Source organism: Peromyscus eremicus, chromosome 4 (assembly GCF_949786415.1).
Source record: "Peromyscus eremicus chromosome 4, PerEre_H2_v1, whole genome shotgun sequence".
In the NCBI taxonomy this organism is placed as follows: Eukaryota; Metazoa; Chordata; class Mammalia; order Rodentia; family Cricetidae; genus Peromyscus; species Peromyscus eremicus.
In genome coordinates this window covers 136620625-136637171 of record NC_081419.1, presented here as the reverse complement: position 1 = coordinate 136637171, position 16547 = coordinate 136620625, and the positions used below count along the sequence as shown (strand labels likewise).

Genomic DNA, 16547 nt, shown 5'->3' with positions numbered 1-16547 from the left:
ATGTGTTCTTAAATCTCCTTAAAAAGTTATAGTTACATTATTTATTTGTGTGTAGAAGTCAGAGGACAACTTCTAGGAATCAGTTCCTTCCATCTGCCTGGGACTCAAACTCAGATTGTCACATTGGCGGCAGGCACCTTTACCAGCTGAGCCATCTTGCTGGCCCTTAATGTGTTCTCGAATTCTATTTGCAAAAACGTTATTGTGAGTTTTTGTATCTATGTCATCAGGGACACTGGTGTACCATTCCTTTATTTGTTGTTTCTTTATCCGGCTTTGGGGATAGGCTAACCAGGCCGGGGTGAAAAAGTGTGGGAAGACACAGGGTTGCTTGCCACTTTTCAGAAGTTTTATTACAAAGAGGTCTGAGCGAAGCACTGGGGTACCGGGACGGACATTGCAAGGGCCAGGAGACAGCTGCAAACAACACAAACCAAAGCCAGACCCCAAACCACACACATGTAAGGAGGAACCACAGCGTTGTTCTCAACTTTTCTTCATAAATAGATGACCAAAATTGTTGCTGGCATTTTTAAATAGGTGGATATGTGATATATAAAAAAAAGAAAAAGAGGAGGAGGAAAAAGAACATGAAGACGAGAAAGAAGAGGAGGAATAGGAGGAGGAGGAAGAGGAGAAGGAGAAGAGGAAGTAGAAGGAGGAGAAGAAGAAGGAGAAGGAGAAGGAGAAGGAGAAGAGGAAGAAGGAGGAGGAGAATGCCCCTGGGTGTGGCTTAAAAGCTCCCGTTCTCTGTGTGCAGATAAGAATCAGTTTGACAGCTTCTGTGCACATGTCTCCCTTAAGATAAAACTTAAAAAAAAAAATGTGCTAAAGGTCTTATAAAATGTTTTTTTTCTTTTTCTTTTTCTTTTTTCTTTTTTTTAACCTTAAAGGAAACTTTCTGTCTCCCCACAAAATAATCTCACAGGTGTCTTCAGCACGTTTCTAAAACAGTGAACTACTTACACGGAACCCACAGCGTGTGGGTTTCAGCATCTTTTGTGTACACCGAGAGTACACCTGTGGCTGGCCCAGCATCTGGGGTGGGTGTCTGTTGCTAAGCAACCTGGAGGTGGGCAGCCCGGTGAGCTTGGGCTGGGGCCAGAAGTCCAGACGCAGGGGACTGTGTGCAGGCCAAGGAGTGGGGTCCACGGCTACCCTGGAGCAAGCAGGTCAGCGGGCAGAAGGTTCCTGTAGGTTCTTTGGGCTGGTGGTGGGCGGTGGACTGCCTCTGCAGAGTCTGGTGGGAGGTCGAGGGAGAGACTCAGCCCTGGGGCATGGGTGTATCACTGCTCTCGCTGGCCGGTCACCCTGCCTGCTGCCATGGCCTCTCTCTTGTGGTCAGCCCTTCTGGCTCGGAGCAGTGCCCTCCGGAGAGCCTCAGGGAGGGAGGGGAGGCGGGATTAGGTGAGGTAGAGCGATTTATCCCTGGGGAGCAAGCTGCAGGAGAGAGTAGGGGCCGTCAGCTACTGGAGCCCACCCTGGTGTCCTGGCCCTGTGTCCCTCACTCTGATCAGCTGTCCCTAAGGTTGAAGAAGGGGCTGCCCATCAAACAGAACCAAGCATCCATCCTGGTGTCCTACCAGGGACTATCTAGTTTTTTGTTTTGTTTTGTTTTTTAAAATTTACTCTTCATGTCTGTTGTGGTTTTGTTTGTTTGTTTTTATTTTTTTTGAGACAGGATCTTAGGATCTTATGTATTCCAGGCTGGCCTTGAACTCTCGGTCCAGTTGAGGATGAGATAGAACTTTTGATTCTCAGGCTTCCATCCCAACCTCCATCCTGAGTCCTGGGAATTTGAGGTATGCATCACCACACCAGGTTTAGGCTGGACTGGGGACCAAACCCAGGGCTTCATGCATTCTAGGCAAACACTCTGCCAACTGAGATATGCCTCAAACACCCCCACCATGTCTGCTTTTAGTCACAACATCATTTGTTTACTTCAAACAGAATTACAGGAAGGTAGACACCTTTCTGTCTTTAGAATACAACACAGGGCAAGCCAGATACAGTGTCCTATGCCTGTGTGAGGATGAGGCAGGAGGCTCACGAGTTCAGAGCTAGCCTGGGCTACATAGAAAGACTCCACATTTAATAAGAATGTGCTGCTGTGGATCAGACATTCTCACTCAGGGGAGAAGAGACAGCCTTAGGAAGTTCAGACACAAAGTACTTACTCCTCCTCGGCCCTGACTTTGGGAAGGGAAACAGAAGGAAAAGGGCTGGGGGAGAGTCCATGCCTGCTGGGGCTATGAAGGGAATCCCTGCCCGCCTGAGTCTGCACACCTGCAGAGGCTCTCCCTAGAAGGTTAGAAGTGGAAGCCAGGGTGAGCGAGGTTCATGACGTGCTGGGAGCACTCCTAGGCTGGGCAAAGTAAGAAGCCCATGCTGAAGGGCTGGTGGCCAGGGATGGGGGACACACTGCCTGGTGATGGCGATGGCCACTGTCCACTAGATACTCATACCTCACTCTCTATTTGTGAAAACGTGGGATGAAAGGAGAAAAGGCATGAACCAGGGCCAGCCTCAGTTTCCCAAATGACCTTGGCATCCATTCAGCTGCGCCCCCTAGAGCTTTGCTCTGCTCTGTGTTGTTCCCAGTACTCTAAGCATCCACCACCTGGGGTGACAGTGCCTACTTCACATTCCCCCAAATGTCTCCCTGTCCTCCTGGCCACCCCTGCCCCTATCAGGAATGGACAGTGAAGGGGTCTGGGGAGGACTGACCTGCAGGTGCCGAGGCCGCGTTCCCCGCTGGGGTAACTCCCATCCCAGTCCCCGCTGCTGGAAGGGTTGGATGGGCCAGGTGAGCGGGAGCCAGAGCCACTGGGAAATTCAGAGATGTGTGGGAAGTCCTACAGGGGAGGGAGGGGGCGGTGAGCAGAGGAGAGAGGAAGCGGGGCCTCTCTGGCAGCTAGCGTCATCTTTGTGTGTTTGAGGGTGTCTGCACTCCAGAGACATGTCCTGGGTCTACACAGAATGACTACTCTGCCTCTTCCCCCTTCTGCCTAGTGGAAGATCGTTGGGAAAATTCAACCTGAGGTGATTGTGTGGCTCAGTGATACAGCACCCGCCTAGTGTGTGAGAGACTCTGGCTTCCACCCCCAGCATGACAAAGAAAAACAGAAAAGAAAGAGTGAAAAAGAAAATCCAACCCCTATCCCAGCTGAGTCGGTGTGGTGATTTTGCTTTTGAGTATTTCCTTTACCGGGCTTCAGTTTCCCAATCTGTAAAATGGGGTTACTGTGCTGCATGCATATTTTGGAACCATTGGTGGAACCATCACTGGAGACTAGGGCTTTGGAGATCACTAGGAGCTGGGACAATCTGGCAGAGGTCACAACTGTCTAAGAAAAGGATCTGGAACAAGGCTTAGCCAGCAACTAGTCCACTGCCTGAGGTAGCCAGTGTCTCTCAGGGTAGGTGTTCTGGACCGATTTCAGAGAACTGGAAACTGAGGCTCAGAAAGGTACAATGCCATGGCTGAGGTTGTACAGCTGGTGAGTGGCCCGGCCAGGATCTGACCTCCCCCCTCAGCTGCCTTCCCTTTTAGTGAGAGTCACAGGAGGCTGTTGCTTGGTCCTGCTTACCTGTGGCCCTGGAGGCGAGGGGCTCATCGCCAGCTGCACCTGGAGTGCCATGGAGGCAGGTAGAACAGGAGGCTGAGGGGCTGGGGACATGCTGAGAGGTGGGCTGAGAAGGGCGCCCTGCGCGTGGGGGGGCAGTGGCAGCTGCTGGTGCAGTGAGGGGCTGAGAGGGAAGGAGGGTGGGGGAGGGGACGTGCTGAGGCCGGGCAGCAGGGCCTTGGAGCCCAGCGTTCTGGCAAGGCTGGCAGGGGAAGCTCCACTGCGGAAGGCTTGCAGGTCGGAGGGCGTCAGGAAGGAAGCCAGGCCGGGCATGGCGTACATGGGCTGCTTGGGTGGGAGCATTTTGGCTGGTGGGTTTGCCTGAGCGTTCTTGACCTCGCCTTGGTCCGGAGGGCTCTGGAGGAAGATGGAAGCCAGGGATAAACCAAGGATAAGGCAGAACCTGGACTGTCGACCAGGTAGGTCTGCAGCCTGCAAGGCCTCTGGGTAGCTTTGTGTTGTGCTAAGTGGTGGGGTGTGAACGAATAAGCCATAAGTGTTCAGGGGCCTTCGAGTACACGGCTTTGATCAGCCAGTCAGCCCCACCTTTACCCTCAGGTGGGCTCCCCTGCCAGCATGGTCCTGCTATTCTCACCAATGCCAGCAATGAGCCATGCTCTGTTTCTGCCACCCTCAGCCTCCCCCTTTGCTCATGCAGGCCTCTCAACTTTGTAAGCACCCTTTGCTTGGCCCTTTACAGCCCAACCCGGGCGGCATTTCCTTTGCACCAGCCTCCAGGACAATACTCCGCCTCCTTTTGGGCCCCAGACCCACACCTGGCCTCTGTACTTCTGGTGTGGACAGAGAGGTAGAGGGCATGGCCAGGAAGGAGTTAAGACAGCAAAGCTGGGTTTGAACCTACAACAGCCACTCAAATGGTCAATCCCAGGCTCATTGCTGGGCCCCCTGAGTGCTAGCCCTTCTTGCTGAAGGAAGTCAATGAAATGGCGGCTTCACGTGAAGCCGGCCACACTGGAGGAGCTCCCAAGGTGTGACACACAGGTGCCACTCATCCTCTCCGAGGCCTGTGGTACCCGCTGTCCCTAGGAGCCCCGGCCTTCGCTCTATCCCTCCCGTGGTGCACTCTCCTCAGGACATCATCGCCTAGGGATGAAGTTACCTTGGAGACGAGGCTCGCTCTGTAGGCCGCCAAGGCTTTCAGGTACTCCTTCTTGGCCGCTTCGGTCTTCCTCTTATACGCCTGAAAGATTCGAGACATGGGCAACTCTGGAGAAAACGTCACAGAGGAGCCACAGTGCAGAGGCTGGGATGCCAAGTGGCGATTCCAGGGCCGTGCATGGACGAAGGTTGTGGGGTCATAAGCTGGGTCAGTCGCCCACTGGTCCCTCTCTGGTAGAGTATCGCACCGGGAGTGTAGAGGCCAGGCTACACGCCCGTTCCTCGGCCATGGTGTTGGCACAAGTGACTCCAGAAGGGCAAGTCACCCAGAAGCCTCTCTTTTGACCCAGGATAATACCAAATCCTAAGACTGCGCTACCTTTGTATCCAGGAAACCTGCTCCTATTCATATTTGCTACAGTTGCCACTATTAGCCTTAGACCTAGGTTTAGAGGTCACTGTGGGAACGGCCCTAGTGTGTTTCACATTCACTCTGGCCATGGCCTTTAAGTAGAACTTTTCCATAACGACTTGGGGCTCAGCCTTGAGACGATTTGGCCAGTGGCATAAGAATAAACTGATGTGGAAGACTTGAAAAGTGCTTAGACTCTGGGATGGCCCTTGGCTGCCCTGGGAACCAGCCTGGTGTGGTGATTTGAATAAAACTGGCCCCTGTAGGCTCATATTCTTGAATGCATAGTCACCAGGGAGTGGTACTACTTGAGAAGGATCAGGAGGTGTGGCCTTGTTGGAGGAAGTGTGTCACTAGGGGTAGGCTTTGAAGTTTCTAAAGCCCATGCCAAGCCCAGGATCTCTCATCTCTCTCTCTCTCTCTCTCTCTCTCTCTCTCTCTCTCTCTCTCTCTCTCTTTCTCTCCTTCTTCTCTCTCTCTCTCTCTCCCCTTCTTCTCTCTCTCTCTCTGCTTGCAAATCAGAGTGTCACTCTTGATAACTTCTTCAGCACCATGCCTGCCTGCCACCATGATCACTGCCATGATGATAGTGGACTAAGCCTCTGAAACCATAAGCAAGCCCTCAATTAGATGCTTTCTTCTACAAGAGTTACCTTGGTCATGGAGTCTCTTCATGGCAACAGAACATGACTAAGACACCTGGCTAGCCTCTGGGACCATGAGATCCACAAGACCCAGCCATCTACCTTCTTGAGGAAGAGTTGCCTTGTGTGTCTCAGCTGGTTGCAGGAGCATAGTCAGCTCTCTTCAAAGGCAGCAGATGAACCACCCTACCAAGCCAGCACGACCCACAACATGAGAAAATGACAAAGGTCTCAGACTGGAAGCTGGCAGCCTCCCTGGCTCTTCCTGCAGCAGCAGCAGCAGCAACAGCAGCAGCAGCACACACAGCATCCAAGGCCAACAGCAAAATCACCATCAGAGACCTCTTCCTAGGAGCAAGACCCCGGCCTGCCACATGAGTGAGATCAGAAATGTGGGAGGATTACTCTCTCCTGGAGCAGCTCTCAACCAACGGCTAGCAAAGCTGGGGTTCACCCAGCACCCTCGCAGCTCAGGTGGGTCAACAAAGACGAGGGGTCTATGTTGGCTCCAGAGCTCCTCTTGCCCACAGTGGGAATTCCCTGGCCATGTCCTCTGCCTTCCCCTGTCTCTTGTCTCTACTTCTTTCCAGCAGGTCTTAGACCATCTCTTAAACTCCCGGCACTAGACTATTCCACAAAGTCTCTACATTGCCAAACAGGACAAAGGACACACCTAACTCACACCCATGATCCAGGTCTCTACCCTCAGCTTGCTACAGTTCTGTGCTTCCCACGTGCCCACAGACAGCATCTCCACTCCTCGACATGCGAGACAGGGTCCTAATGAGTTCCCCCCACACCCTCCACTTTCAAAAGAGCCAATGGATGGTGACTCCCGGGTGTTGTAAAGATGTAATGAGGTGATGGAGGGGGGATCCCTGTGGGGCTTAGCCTAGGCATACTCCAAGCATGGTAGTCAGTAGGTAGGGAAGTCTGGGCTCAAAGAGGTTAGGTAGTCAGTCTGAGGTGACTAGCTGGTAAAGCATTTCCAATTGCATGAGCCAGCTCTGATCCCTTCTACCTGGAGGCCTTCGGAGAGACCACATGGGCAGTGGAGATGTAAGGTCTGAGTTGAGGGGACTGCTAGATGTGGATGGAGATGTGCCCTGGTTTACGGATGGGGAGGCAGGAGCCCGGCGAAGGCAGTAGTGCACAGTACTGGAGGTCATCGGGGATGGAAGGGACATTGCTTCCCAGCTTACAGACGAGCCTCTTGTGGGAACCTCTAGTCCCAGAGGCCAAGCCTGATATCTTGGTCCAGTGCCCAAGGTCTCAGGGACAGTTTGGAAAGGGGTGGAGGCTCACCTGTTTCTGCTCTTCTCCCAGGCTATCCCACATGGAGGCCACTATTTTGGAGACATCCCCAAAGGTGGCACTGGGATTTTGCCCCTTGATGGCGGCTTGGGTGTCTCTGAAGAAGAGAGCGTAAGCCGATACAGGCTTCTGTGGCTCATTGGGGTCTTTCTTCTTCTTCTTCTTTGGGTTCTTGGCCTTTTTACCTGGGTCTGCTGAGGGTCTCTTCTCGCCCGAGATCTGCCAGAGGAGAGGAGTCAGTAAATTGAAGAAGTCAAGGGTTCCTAGTCCAAGCGACTCGAGCTAACCTCGGGTCAAGCTAGGCTTTCTTAGCAGCTTACCTCAGACCCACCCAGCCTTGTTCTCTCTCAAGCAGTGAAAGGGCTTCCCCACCAGAGGTTTATACCCAGGCAGATTGGCCAACACTGTCATGCATTGGAGGAGGGTGGCAACAGACGCATACACACAGGTAGGCATACATGAACACATGGACCAGACAACAGATAGATGGGTGCACACACACACACATACACACATACATGTAGATGGAAATAGACACATGCACATAGATGTAGAGATACAGGGAGACAGACACAGACAAACAGAACAATACACAACTACACATACAGACACAGATCTCAGCGACAGAGGGACCCACAGGCATGTAGAGACAGACAGATGCCCATGCACCCTGGGTAGCAGCCTGAGATGTAGGTTTAACTTTTTAGGGAGAAGCAGCATGTGTGTTCATTCAGAGAACCTTGAAAGTCCCCAGAGACCATCGAGCCAAGAACACTAACTTGGTGGCGAGGCTGGCCAATGCCCTAGACTGCCATAAAATCAGCACTCTGGGACTTTCTACTCCTCCCTATGGACAGATGCCATTTATCATTCTGTCACTTCAAAATCTAAACAAAAGCCTTTCCTGTTTTTCTAGCACTCTGGTCCCTGCCGTGTTAACATCTGTCTTTGCAGACTTACAAAGTCTCCTGACCAACACTGAAGAATGAAGAGGCCCCAAGCCAGGCATGGTGGTGTATGCCTGTAATCCTTGTATTCAGGAGGCTGAGGCAGGAGGATTGAGAGATTAAGGCCAGTAAGGGCAGCATAAAGAGACCCCCATCTCACAAAGTGAAAATAAGAAACCAAGGGTCCATTCTCCTAGACAATGAAGTGGTCTTCTGTGTACCTGTTAGACCCTTGTATCTGCAAGAATAAGGTCCAGCCTCTGGGGGCCTGTTTCTAGGGTCTAACTCCATGTTCTTCTCAGTTATTCTGCCCCTCCCCATCATGATCATAAGTAATATCCAACTAGTGCCTCTGATTATAAAGGGTAGGCCACCTTCACTTCACTTCAGTTGTGATTCTAGACAATGGTTTCCCCCTAGGACTCTGGTGTTGGTAAGGGCGAGGGTAACATGGCTGCCGCCCAGTCAGAAGACTCGCCTGAACAGACTCTAGGGCCATGGTCTCAAACACAATTGACTTAGGGTTTCCAGGATGAGGAGGCATTGGGATTTCCTTCATAGACTCCAGTTGTTCTCTCTGGGGACTCTTAGGCTAAGGAGGTACTGGGGCCTTTGAACCAAGCCCTGGATCCTAAGTGAGGTCTGTGCTTCTGCATGCCAGCAAGATGAAGGCAGCAAGATCAACAGATGGCAGGTTCTGGGCCAGTGGCTAGACTCAGACCTCATGCCGGAGAGGCCGGGAATCTGGCAGGGCCTGTGGCAATGCTGGTGCTGTTCCAAGTGTCCCTGGGAGACTCTCCAGGCTTTCAGACCTTCAGCCCTTGGTGAGGCCTTGGCAAGGTGAGGACTGAAAACAAGTCTCTTTGCTCTTTGTGTGTGTGCGTGTGTGTTTATATGTATGTGTGCGAGTGCACATGCATGTGCATACGTGTGGGTGTGGAAGACAGCAGTTCATCTCAAGTGTAGTTACTAAGGTAGTACTGTCTACCTCTTTTTTTTTTTTTTGAGACAAGGTCTCCTATTTGCCTGAAGTGTCCCATTCAGCTAGGCTGGCTGACCAGCAACCCCAGGGATCCTGTCATCTCTGAGTCCCCAGTGCTAGGACTCACGTCCTCTTGCTTGCACAGCAAGAACTTTCCCGTTGCCCCGGTTCTGAAGGCAGGTCCCTTGATTGACAGAGGCCATTGGATATGACATGGCAGTGGTTAAGGGTACATATGCCAGGCCACATTGCAGCCATCTGGGTATGAATTCTGGCTGTACAGCACCGATGTGTTAATTAACTACTCCATGCCTCAGTTTCTCCATCTGCCAAATGGGGATAGTGAATAAATATTACCTACCATGTAGGATTGTTATGAGAACTAGAGGAAGGGTGTTTATTGTGTGCTTATAAAAATGTCTGATCTGTGGGTTACAGAGGGTTTTTGTTGCTGTTATTTGCTTGTTTTTTTGTGAGACAAGATCTTACATGGCCCAAGCTAGCTTTTCTGTGTAGTTAAGAACAACATTGGACTTGAAGGTGACCTTGAGCTTCTGATCCCTTGCCTCTACTTCCTGAGTGCTGAGATTCCGGGCCTGTACCACCACATCTAGTTTATGTGATGTGGGGGGTTGCATCCAGAGCTTGGTGCCTGCTAGGAAAACACTTCACCAGTTGAGCTCTATCTAGACACTAGAAGTGTTCGTTAACTAAAAAAACAAAACAGAAACCACCCCTGAGGCTGGAGATGGAGCCTGGCAATAGAGCACTTGCCTAGCACAGGCAAGGGTTTAAGTCAAGTCCCCAGGAATGTGCAGAAACAAAGGGAGGTAAAATGGGGGGGGGGGGAGGAAGGAAGACATGAGGGAGAGGGGTGAGGAAGAAGAAAATACCCCCAGCCGGCCTGTGATGTAGGCCAAGTTATCCTGAGAATGATGCTGGACCAGGATGAGAAGTACACAGAACCTGGTCAGTTCAGGGCCTCCTGTCATGGACACTGTGGCTGGGCACTGGGCCTCTTCAGGGCCAGCACGTGCCTGAAGGAGAGGGTCTCCAGTAGATTCAGCAGCCACAGCCTGATGCCCCAAGGCCTAGTGCCATCCCTCTGACCAGGGGTCCATGCTGACTCTCGGTTTCCAACAAAGGACTAAGCCTTTCTGGTCTTTTCCAGAGAGACATGATGGCATGACCTGGCAGAGCCCCTTCTTCACTGGGAAGGTACCTTGTAGCTACATCCTTCCACCTCACGCACCTTGAAATGGGCATCTGACTCTTCCTCCTGTGTGGAACTGGATGGAGAGGGAGTCGCTGACTTGCTCCCTGGGGGTGATGGGGAGCTGTGGGCGATGCCACTCCGGATGCCCATCTGGGAGATGAGCTGGGACTGGCTGAGGGCACTCATGTGGCTGGCCAGCATCGCTGGGCGGCCCAGCAGGGGCCCTGGCCGGCCTGAGTCATAGGCAGCTACCTCCGAGTGGACCATCTCCTGGATCTGAGAGAGGACAACATGATTGTGTTAGCCGGCTCTGCCTTGCCAAACGCTGCACCTGCCTCTCAGGCTCAGAGGAGGAGCTTGTGGATGAGAGGTGGCAAGAGGCCATTTTCATGCTGGGCTGTGCTTCCCATAGGGATCTCCACAGGAGAATCTCAAGGTGGAGTTCCGTTCTCCCCAACCTCTGCATGATGCAGAGCACCTGCATTTTGCCACTCTGTTGGCATCCGCCCTGGGCAGATAGATGGTCAGCATGCCGTCCATACAGGAGGTCAGTCCAGCTGTGAATGGATCATCTCATGACACAAGTTCCGTGCTGGGGACGACTCAGCCTTGTTCCCTGTGCCGCAATGAGCAGCCAAGAATACAGATGCTGGAAGCCCACTTCTGAATCCTGGCCCAATCCCTTGCCAGGTGGGTGACACTGGCCAAGTGTGACCTCACTGGGACTCAGTTTCTTCATCTGTAAGATGTATAATCAGACTACTTTCCAGGATTTAGAACAGTGTGAACTCTTGACCCAAATAAACACAGTATAAATGCATGGTTCATTGAGGCTTATGTGAACATTCTTAGAATTATTTTTATTTCCTCTGCATTTGTTATTTACTCTGATTTCTAATGGTAATTGCCCGCATGTTCTCAACTTTTTCTTCATTAAGCAAGCGAATAGGCTTTCTATTTTATGTGGGGTTTTAAAGCTTCTCTTTAAAAGAATCAGATCTCGCTGAGTGGTGGTGGTGCATTTTAATCCCAGCGCTGGGGGGGTTGGGTGGGGGAGCAGAGGCAGGAGGATCTCTGTGAGTTCAAGGCCAGCCTAGTTTACAGAGTGAGTTCTAGGGCAACCAGAGCTGCACAGAGAAACCCTGTCTAGAAAACAACAATAACAATAAAACAACAACAAAAGAATCAGATCTTTGTAGGCATGGTGGCACATGCTTGCCATGCCAGAATAGCCTGAATCACATAGTGAGATCCTGTCACAGACAAACAAGATCTCAAATTGATCCCTCCTCCTTCTCTGTTCTCTATTTAGTATCTAATTTCATCTTTGTTAACCTTTCCTTCTGGCTTATAAAGATTATTGTTGAATCCTCCCCCAATTTTGAATTATATTTCAAAATTCATTTATTTCCCTTTGTTTTATTGTTAATAGTGTTTAGGGACCCAAGAAACTGCTCATTGGGTGACATGCATGTTGTGAGAGCATTAGGACCCTGCTCAGCATGGATGTCAAAAGGGAGCATCCAGGGGATCCTCTGTAACCTTGGCATCAGAGCTGGGAGGTGGGGGAAGGGGAAGTCTAGTGGGAGAGAGGAAGTGGAGGCAGTTGAATCAATCCTGGGGTCTTGGCTAAAATTGCAAGGTCCAGGTTCAGTGAGAGACCCCATCTTGAAAATGAGAGCTAGGAGCCAGGCGTTGGTGGCGCACGCCTTTAATCCCAGCACTCGGATCTCTGTGAGTTCGAGGCCAGCCTGGGCTACCAAGTGAGTTCCAGGAAAAGGTGCAAAGCTACACAGAGAAAGCCTGTCTCGAAAAACAAACAAACAAACAAACAAACAAAACCAAAAAAAAAAAAAAAGAAAATGAGAGCTAGGGAGAGGGCTTGGTGGTTAAGCTTGAGGGTGAAGACCTCCTGTAAATGACAGGTGGACATGGTGGCCCACCTGTAATTCCAGCCTTGAGGGCGGAGACAGAATCTTCAGAGCAAGCTGGCTAGCAAGATTAGCCGTGTCACTGAGCAATGGGTGTGACGGAGAGACCTTTCCTCAGTGAATGAAGTAGAAGGATAATGGAGGGTAATTCCTGCCGTCAAATTTAGACTTCAATATGAACACTCAAACATGCACGCACACTCACAGTCACACACAAGTGCCCACATACATGTAAACATGCACACACACACACACACACACACATGCACGAAAATGGAAAAAGAAACACATGAGAGCAGTAGAAAACCCCGATGCTGACCTCTGGCTTCCCCATACTCACTGTGCACTGTAGGGTGCCTTCAACCTACTCTCCCTGTAATTAAAAATAGTATTCTAATGCTAAAAATGTCCTCGAGTGTTTCTCATAGACTTTACCCTATAAGAATGTTTTTGATCTATTTTATGTGTGTGGGTGTTTTGCCTGCTTTCATGTCTGTGCACCACTCGTGGGCCTGGTGCCCTCGGAGGCTGGAAGACGGTGTCAGATTTCCTGGGACTGGAGTTGTGGATGAGCTGCCATGTGAGTGCTGGGAACTGAACTTGGGCCCATTGCAAAGAGCAATAAGTGCTCTCAACTGCTGAGCCATCTCTCCAGACCCAAAGAATACTGTGTAAGACTTTCGTGATTGATCTCTTTTATATAGGTATTTCATTCCTCAATTTTTTCTTTGTCCTGGAGTTCTAAAGACTACTCCAGCAATTCCTAAGTGGTTCATTTTGCTTCTTGTCACTTGGTCTTGAGTTTCTAATCACAGAAGTGGTGAATGTTTGCACAGTGTACCATTTGTCCTTCTGAGAATTTGTTAAGGTTTTCTTTGGAACACAAATGCAATTAAATTATTGCCTGTTCCAAAGTACTTCCAGGCAAATGGTGGGCTGTGGCCATGATGCAGTAGGGTACCACCTATTGACTAGCATCAATTGTATTGCTTAGCTTCTATTCTTAAATTTGTGTCTCTAATCTCACATGAGCTTGTCTAGGTCAGGGCTTTTAAAACTTTTTTCCCCACTTGTGACCCCTTATTCATCCAAGAAACATTTACATGACCCTGGGTATACAACAGAATGAAACAGGCCTACAAATCAAACACTTAACTGCTGAGAAATTGTGAAGGGATTTATTTGAAACATGTCTTTGGTACACATTTAAAGATGGAGACAAACCTGCATACTAATGATCTGCATGTGTTTATTTACTTTCACATGAAGAATTGAATCTTGGCTGAGCGCTGGTACTTCAGATGGAGGACACCTTCAACATTTTTCAGAGTTGATTAATATTTTGATTTTTATAATCATCAATACTTAAACTGCTTTGCATAAATACATAGCACAGAAAGGCAAAAGTATGTTTAGTACCATTTCAGACACAGTTGGAGATCCTGCCCTAACCCTAAGCCAAAAATCACCAAACAACTTCTTATGAAACATGTCAGCAACTCAAATAGCAATTAAAAAAAAATCAAACATTCTATAAAAGTAGAATCCAAAGATGTACTAATTTATACTTAAATGATGAGGAAGATGGTGGGAAAATATTAAATCTTTGTTTTCCACAATAAAACCATGATTTCTTTTTACATCCTTTTGCCTTTCTGTGCTATGTATTTATGCACTGACAGAGGTCAGAGGACAACTCTGGTCCTGGGTTATCAAGCTTGAAGGAAAGGCCTTTTATCTACTGTTACTATTTTGAGATTTTACATGTTTATGTGTATGGGTGTTCTGCCTTCACGTGTGTCTGTTTACCATGTGTGTTCAATGCCTGTGGAGACCCAGAAGGACTTCAGAAGAAGCAGTTCTTTGTTAGAAATTCAATTCAGCATCTTCCCTGATCCTTACTGAACCCTGACCTCCTGTCCCTTCACATTCACTGTATGTGTCACAGGTTATTTTTGATACAGACTTTTCAAATTAAGCAATTTATGACATGCTTTCTTTCTTTGGTATAGGACCGCCTAGATCTATGTCAAGGGTTCAGGCAGGAGCAAATTCACCAGGAGGAAACATCTGAAGGTTTCTAAAGACATTTTCCACTCTCACAACTGGGGGCCTGCTCCTGATACCTGGTGGGTAGTGGCAAAGGATGCTGTTAAACTCTCTACAGCATGTAGGATGGCTGTCCTCTACCCTTGCCCCCAAACAAAGACTTCTGTGTCCCCAAATGCACATGTGTTGAGGTTGAGCAGCTCTACTCTCCACAGGGCATGTTTTCCCCGAGGAAAATCTCAGCCATGCTCTGTGCATGTTTCTCAAACCTGAAGACTTTACTTTCTCTTTTACTCTCAGGCTGTTTGGAAGAGTGTTTTGTTATCATTGTGATCGGGGGACACGAACCCTAGAATTTTGATTTTTGACTGTACCGAGGCTTCCATTGTGCCTGAGGACAGGACCATGCCTTGCAAAATTTTCATGTAAAATTAAAATAAGGTAGACTCAGGATTGAGAGTTTAGCTCTGGGGGGTGGTGGTGGTACAGTGCTTGCCCTGCATGTGTGAGGCCCAGGATTCAGTTCCTATCACTGTGAAATTAAAAAAAAAAATAATTGAAATCATGTTCAATCTGCCACATTAAAAAAAAATCTCTCAATGTCTATTAAAGTACTGTTTTGACATCAGCTGTGAAAATGAGAAAACTGAGCTGAAGCCTACCACCCGTCCTGTGCCCCACAGGTTCTCCAGAGCATTTGGTATGAACGAATTTTCTTCAGGTGTGCTGATGTGAAGTCATCCAGATGTCCCAGAATGCTCTGCCTTCATGAGGGCTTCTTATTCACAGAAGCATCTTTCGCTCTAATGAAAACGAATGTTTCTGCCTTCCACCCTACTCTATCAGCTGTTGTCATGGTTTCCTTGCTGTTTTCTTCTCATCCTGCATCGTTTCAGATGTGCTTCGTGCAAACAGCATATGGGTGAATGCCGATCTGCAACCCAGCTCTCAATATATTGTGATCCGTGTTAGTACATTCATTGCAAAAACTTGAAAAGTAGGCTTAGCAAGCGAACTTCCTTAACGTGTAGAAGGTTTTATGATCGAGTATCTAAACACCCCTCTTCTACCACCAATTTGTACATGCTCTCTTCTCTCTCTCTCTCTCTCTCTCTCTCTCTCTCTCTCTCTCTCTCTCTCTCTCTGTTTCTCTTAGGCAGGGTCTTACTATACAGTCTAGGAGGCTCTAAATTCTCTTTCCTCCCTCCTCAATCTCTCAAGTGCTGGAATTATAAGTGTGCACCACTGTGCCTAGTTTTTAAATGTTAAACAAGAAATTGATGTGATTTCCTCCAGGGCAAACTGGCTATAGCTTGTTAGGGCACGCTATATTTTTCTTCCCAGCTACCTGCGGCAGAATTCTTCAACCCCATATTTTTGACTTTGTGATGTAGTATCTCGCTGATATTTGATAAATTTAAAGGCATTTAAATTTATTATTATTATTTTTATGTTTTGCAAATACCCCACATGGGAAACATTCTAAGTCTGATCACTGGTGAGACAGAATGCCGTTCATAAGTCAGTTAGGCCACTTGGGTCTGAACTAGTGGGTGTGGACAGTAGCAGAGCTCAAGCTCTTAGGAAGGCTGGGATGTCACACCAAGTCCTGGGTTCGATCCCCAGTACCTCCACAAACTGGTTTTAGTGATGCTTGCCTGTAACCCCAGCACCTGGAGATGGTGGCAGAAGGATCAGAAGTTCAAGGTCATCCTCTGCTATATAGGGAGTTTAATGCCAGACTGGGCTAGAAACTCTCAGAAACAAACCCAACCTAAAACAAAATCAACAAAACTCAATCCTTACTAAATGAGTTCACGATATCCAGCATAAAAACAATTTTACACATTGTGTAACCTAGAGATTCTCATTCTGCCACACGCACGAAATATACAATGTGTAGGAAAATTTGTGATAGACTTTGACATGGACAGATAAATGTTCTTTTGATGTTCTACTGGACCTCAGGGGTTATCTGATTTGATCTGAATGTCACCTCTGAACTTTATCAACAGTGAATAAGTATCAGGTAGAAGGTAACTAATTCTTGTCCATAAAAACACAAATGATTTTTTTCTGGTAGAGATTTAATTGATCCTACTACACTATAGAAAAGATAATTCTAACCATTGTAATATTTTACTGACTTCCTCATTAATAATCAGTTAAATACAGTTTTGATATGTTTACATGTTTTACTAGTGTGAGAGTCATAGTTTTACCCTTAGAAAATTCCACAATAGAGATAATACAGAATATTAAATTCTGGAAAAATCTGGAGCTATTGTAAAGGCTTTCCAGCTG

At 48.5% G+C, this 16547-nt stretch overlaps 1 protein-coding gene across 2 annotated transcripts in view; it reads right to left on the bottom strand.

The window, feature by feature from the left end:
- Nucleotides 1–327: 327 nt before the first annotated feature.
- The window catches only part of Tox2 (TOX high mobility group box family member 2), a 127303-nt gene continuing 111083 nt past the window's right edge, over nucleotides 328–16547 (bottom strand). Inside the window, exons 4-9 of one of the 2 annotated variants that reach the window (XM_059261855.1) lie at nucleotides 10300–10539; nucleotides 7110–7337; nucleotides 4750–4830; nucleotides 3594–3986; nucleotides 2731–2858; nucleotides 328–1440 (exon numbers count right to left, since the gene is read on the bottom strand). In XM_059261855.1, the coding sequence (XP_059117838.1) occupies nucleotides 1404–1440; nucleotides 2731–2858; nucleotides 3594–3986; nucleotides 4750–4830; nucleotides 7110–7337; nucleotides 10300–10539 (1107 nt within the window). In that variant the 3' untranslated portion in view covers nucleotides 328–1403. The remainder of the gene's footprint in view (nucleotides 1441–2730; nucleotides 2859–3593; nucleotides 3987–4749; nucleotides 4831–7109; nucleotides 7338–10299; nucleotides 10540–16547) is intronic. The other variant, XM_059261854.1, reaches the window with a different exon arrangement.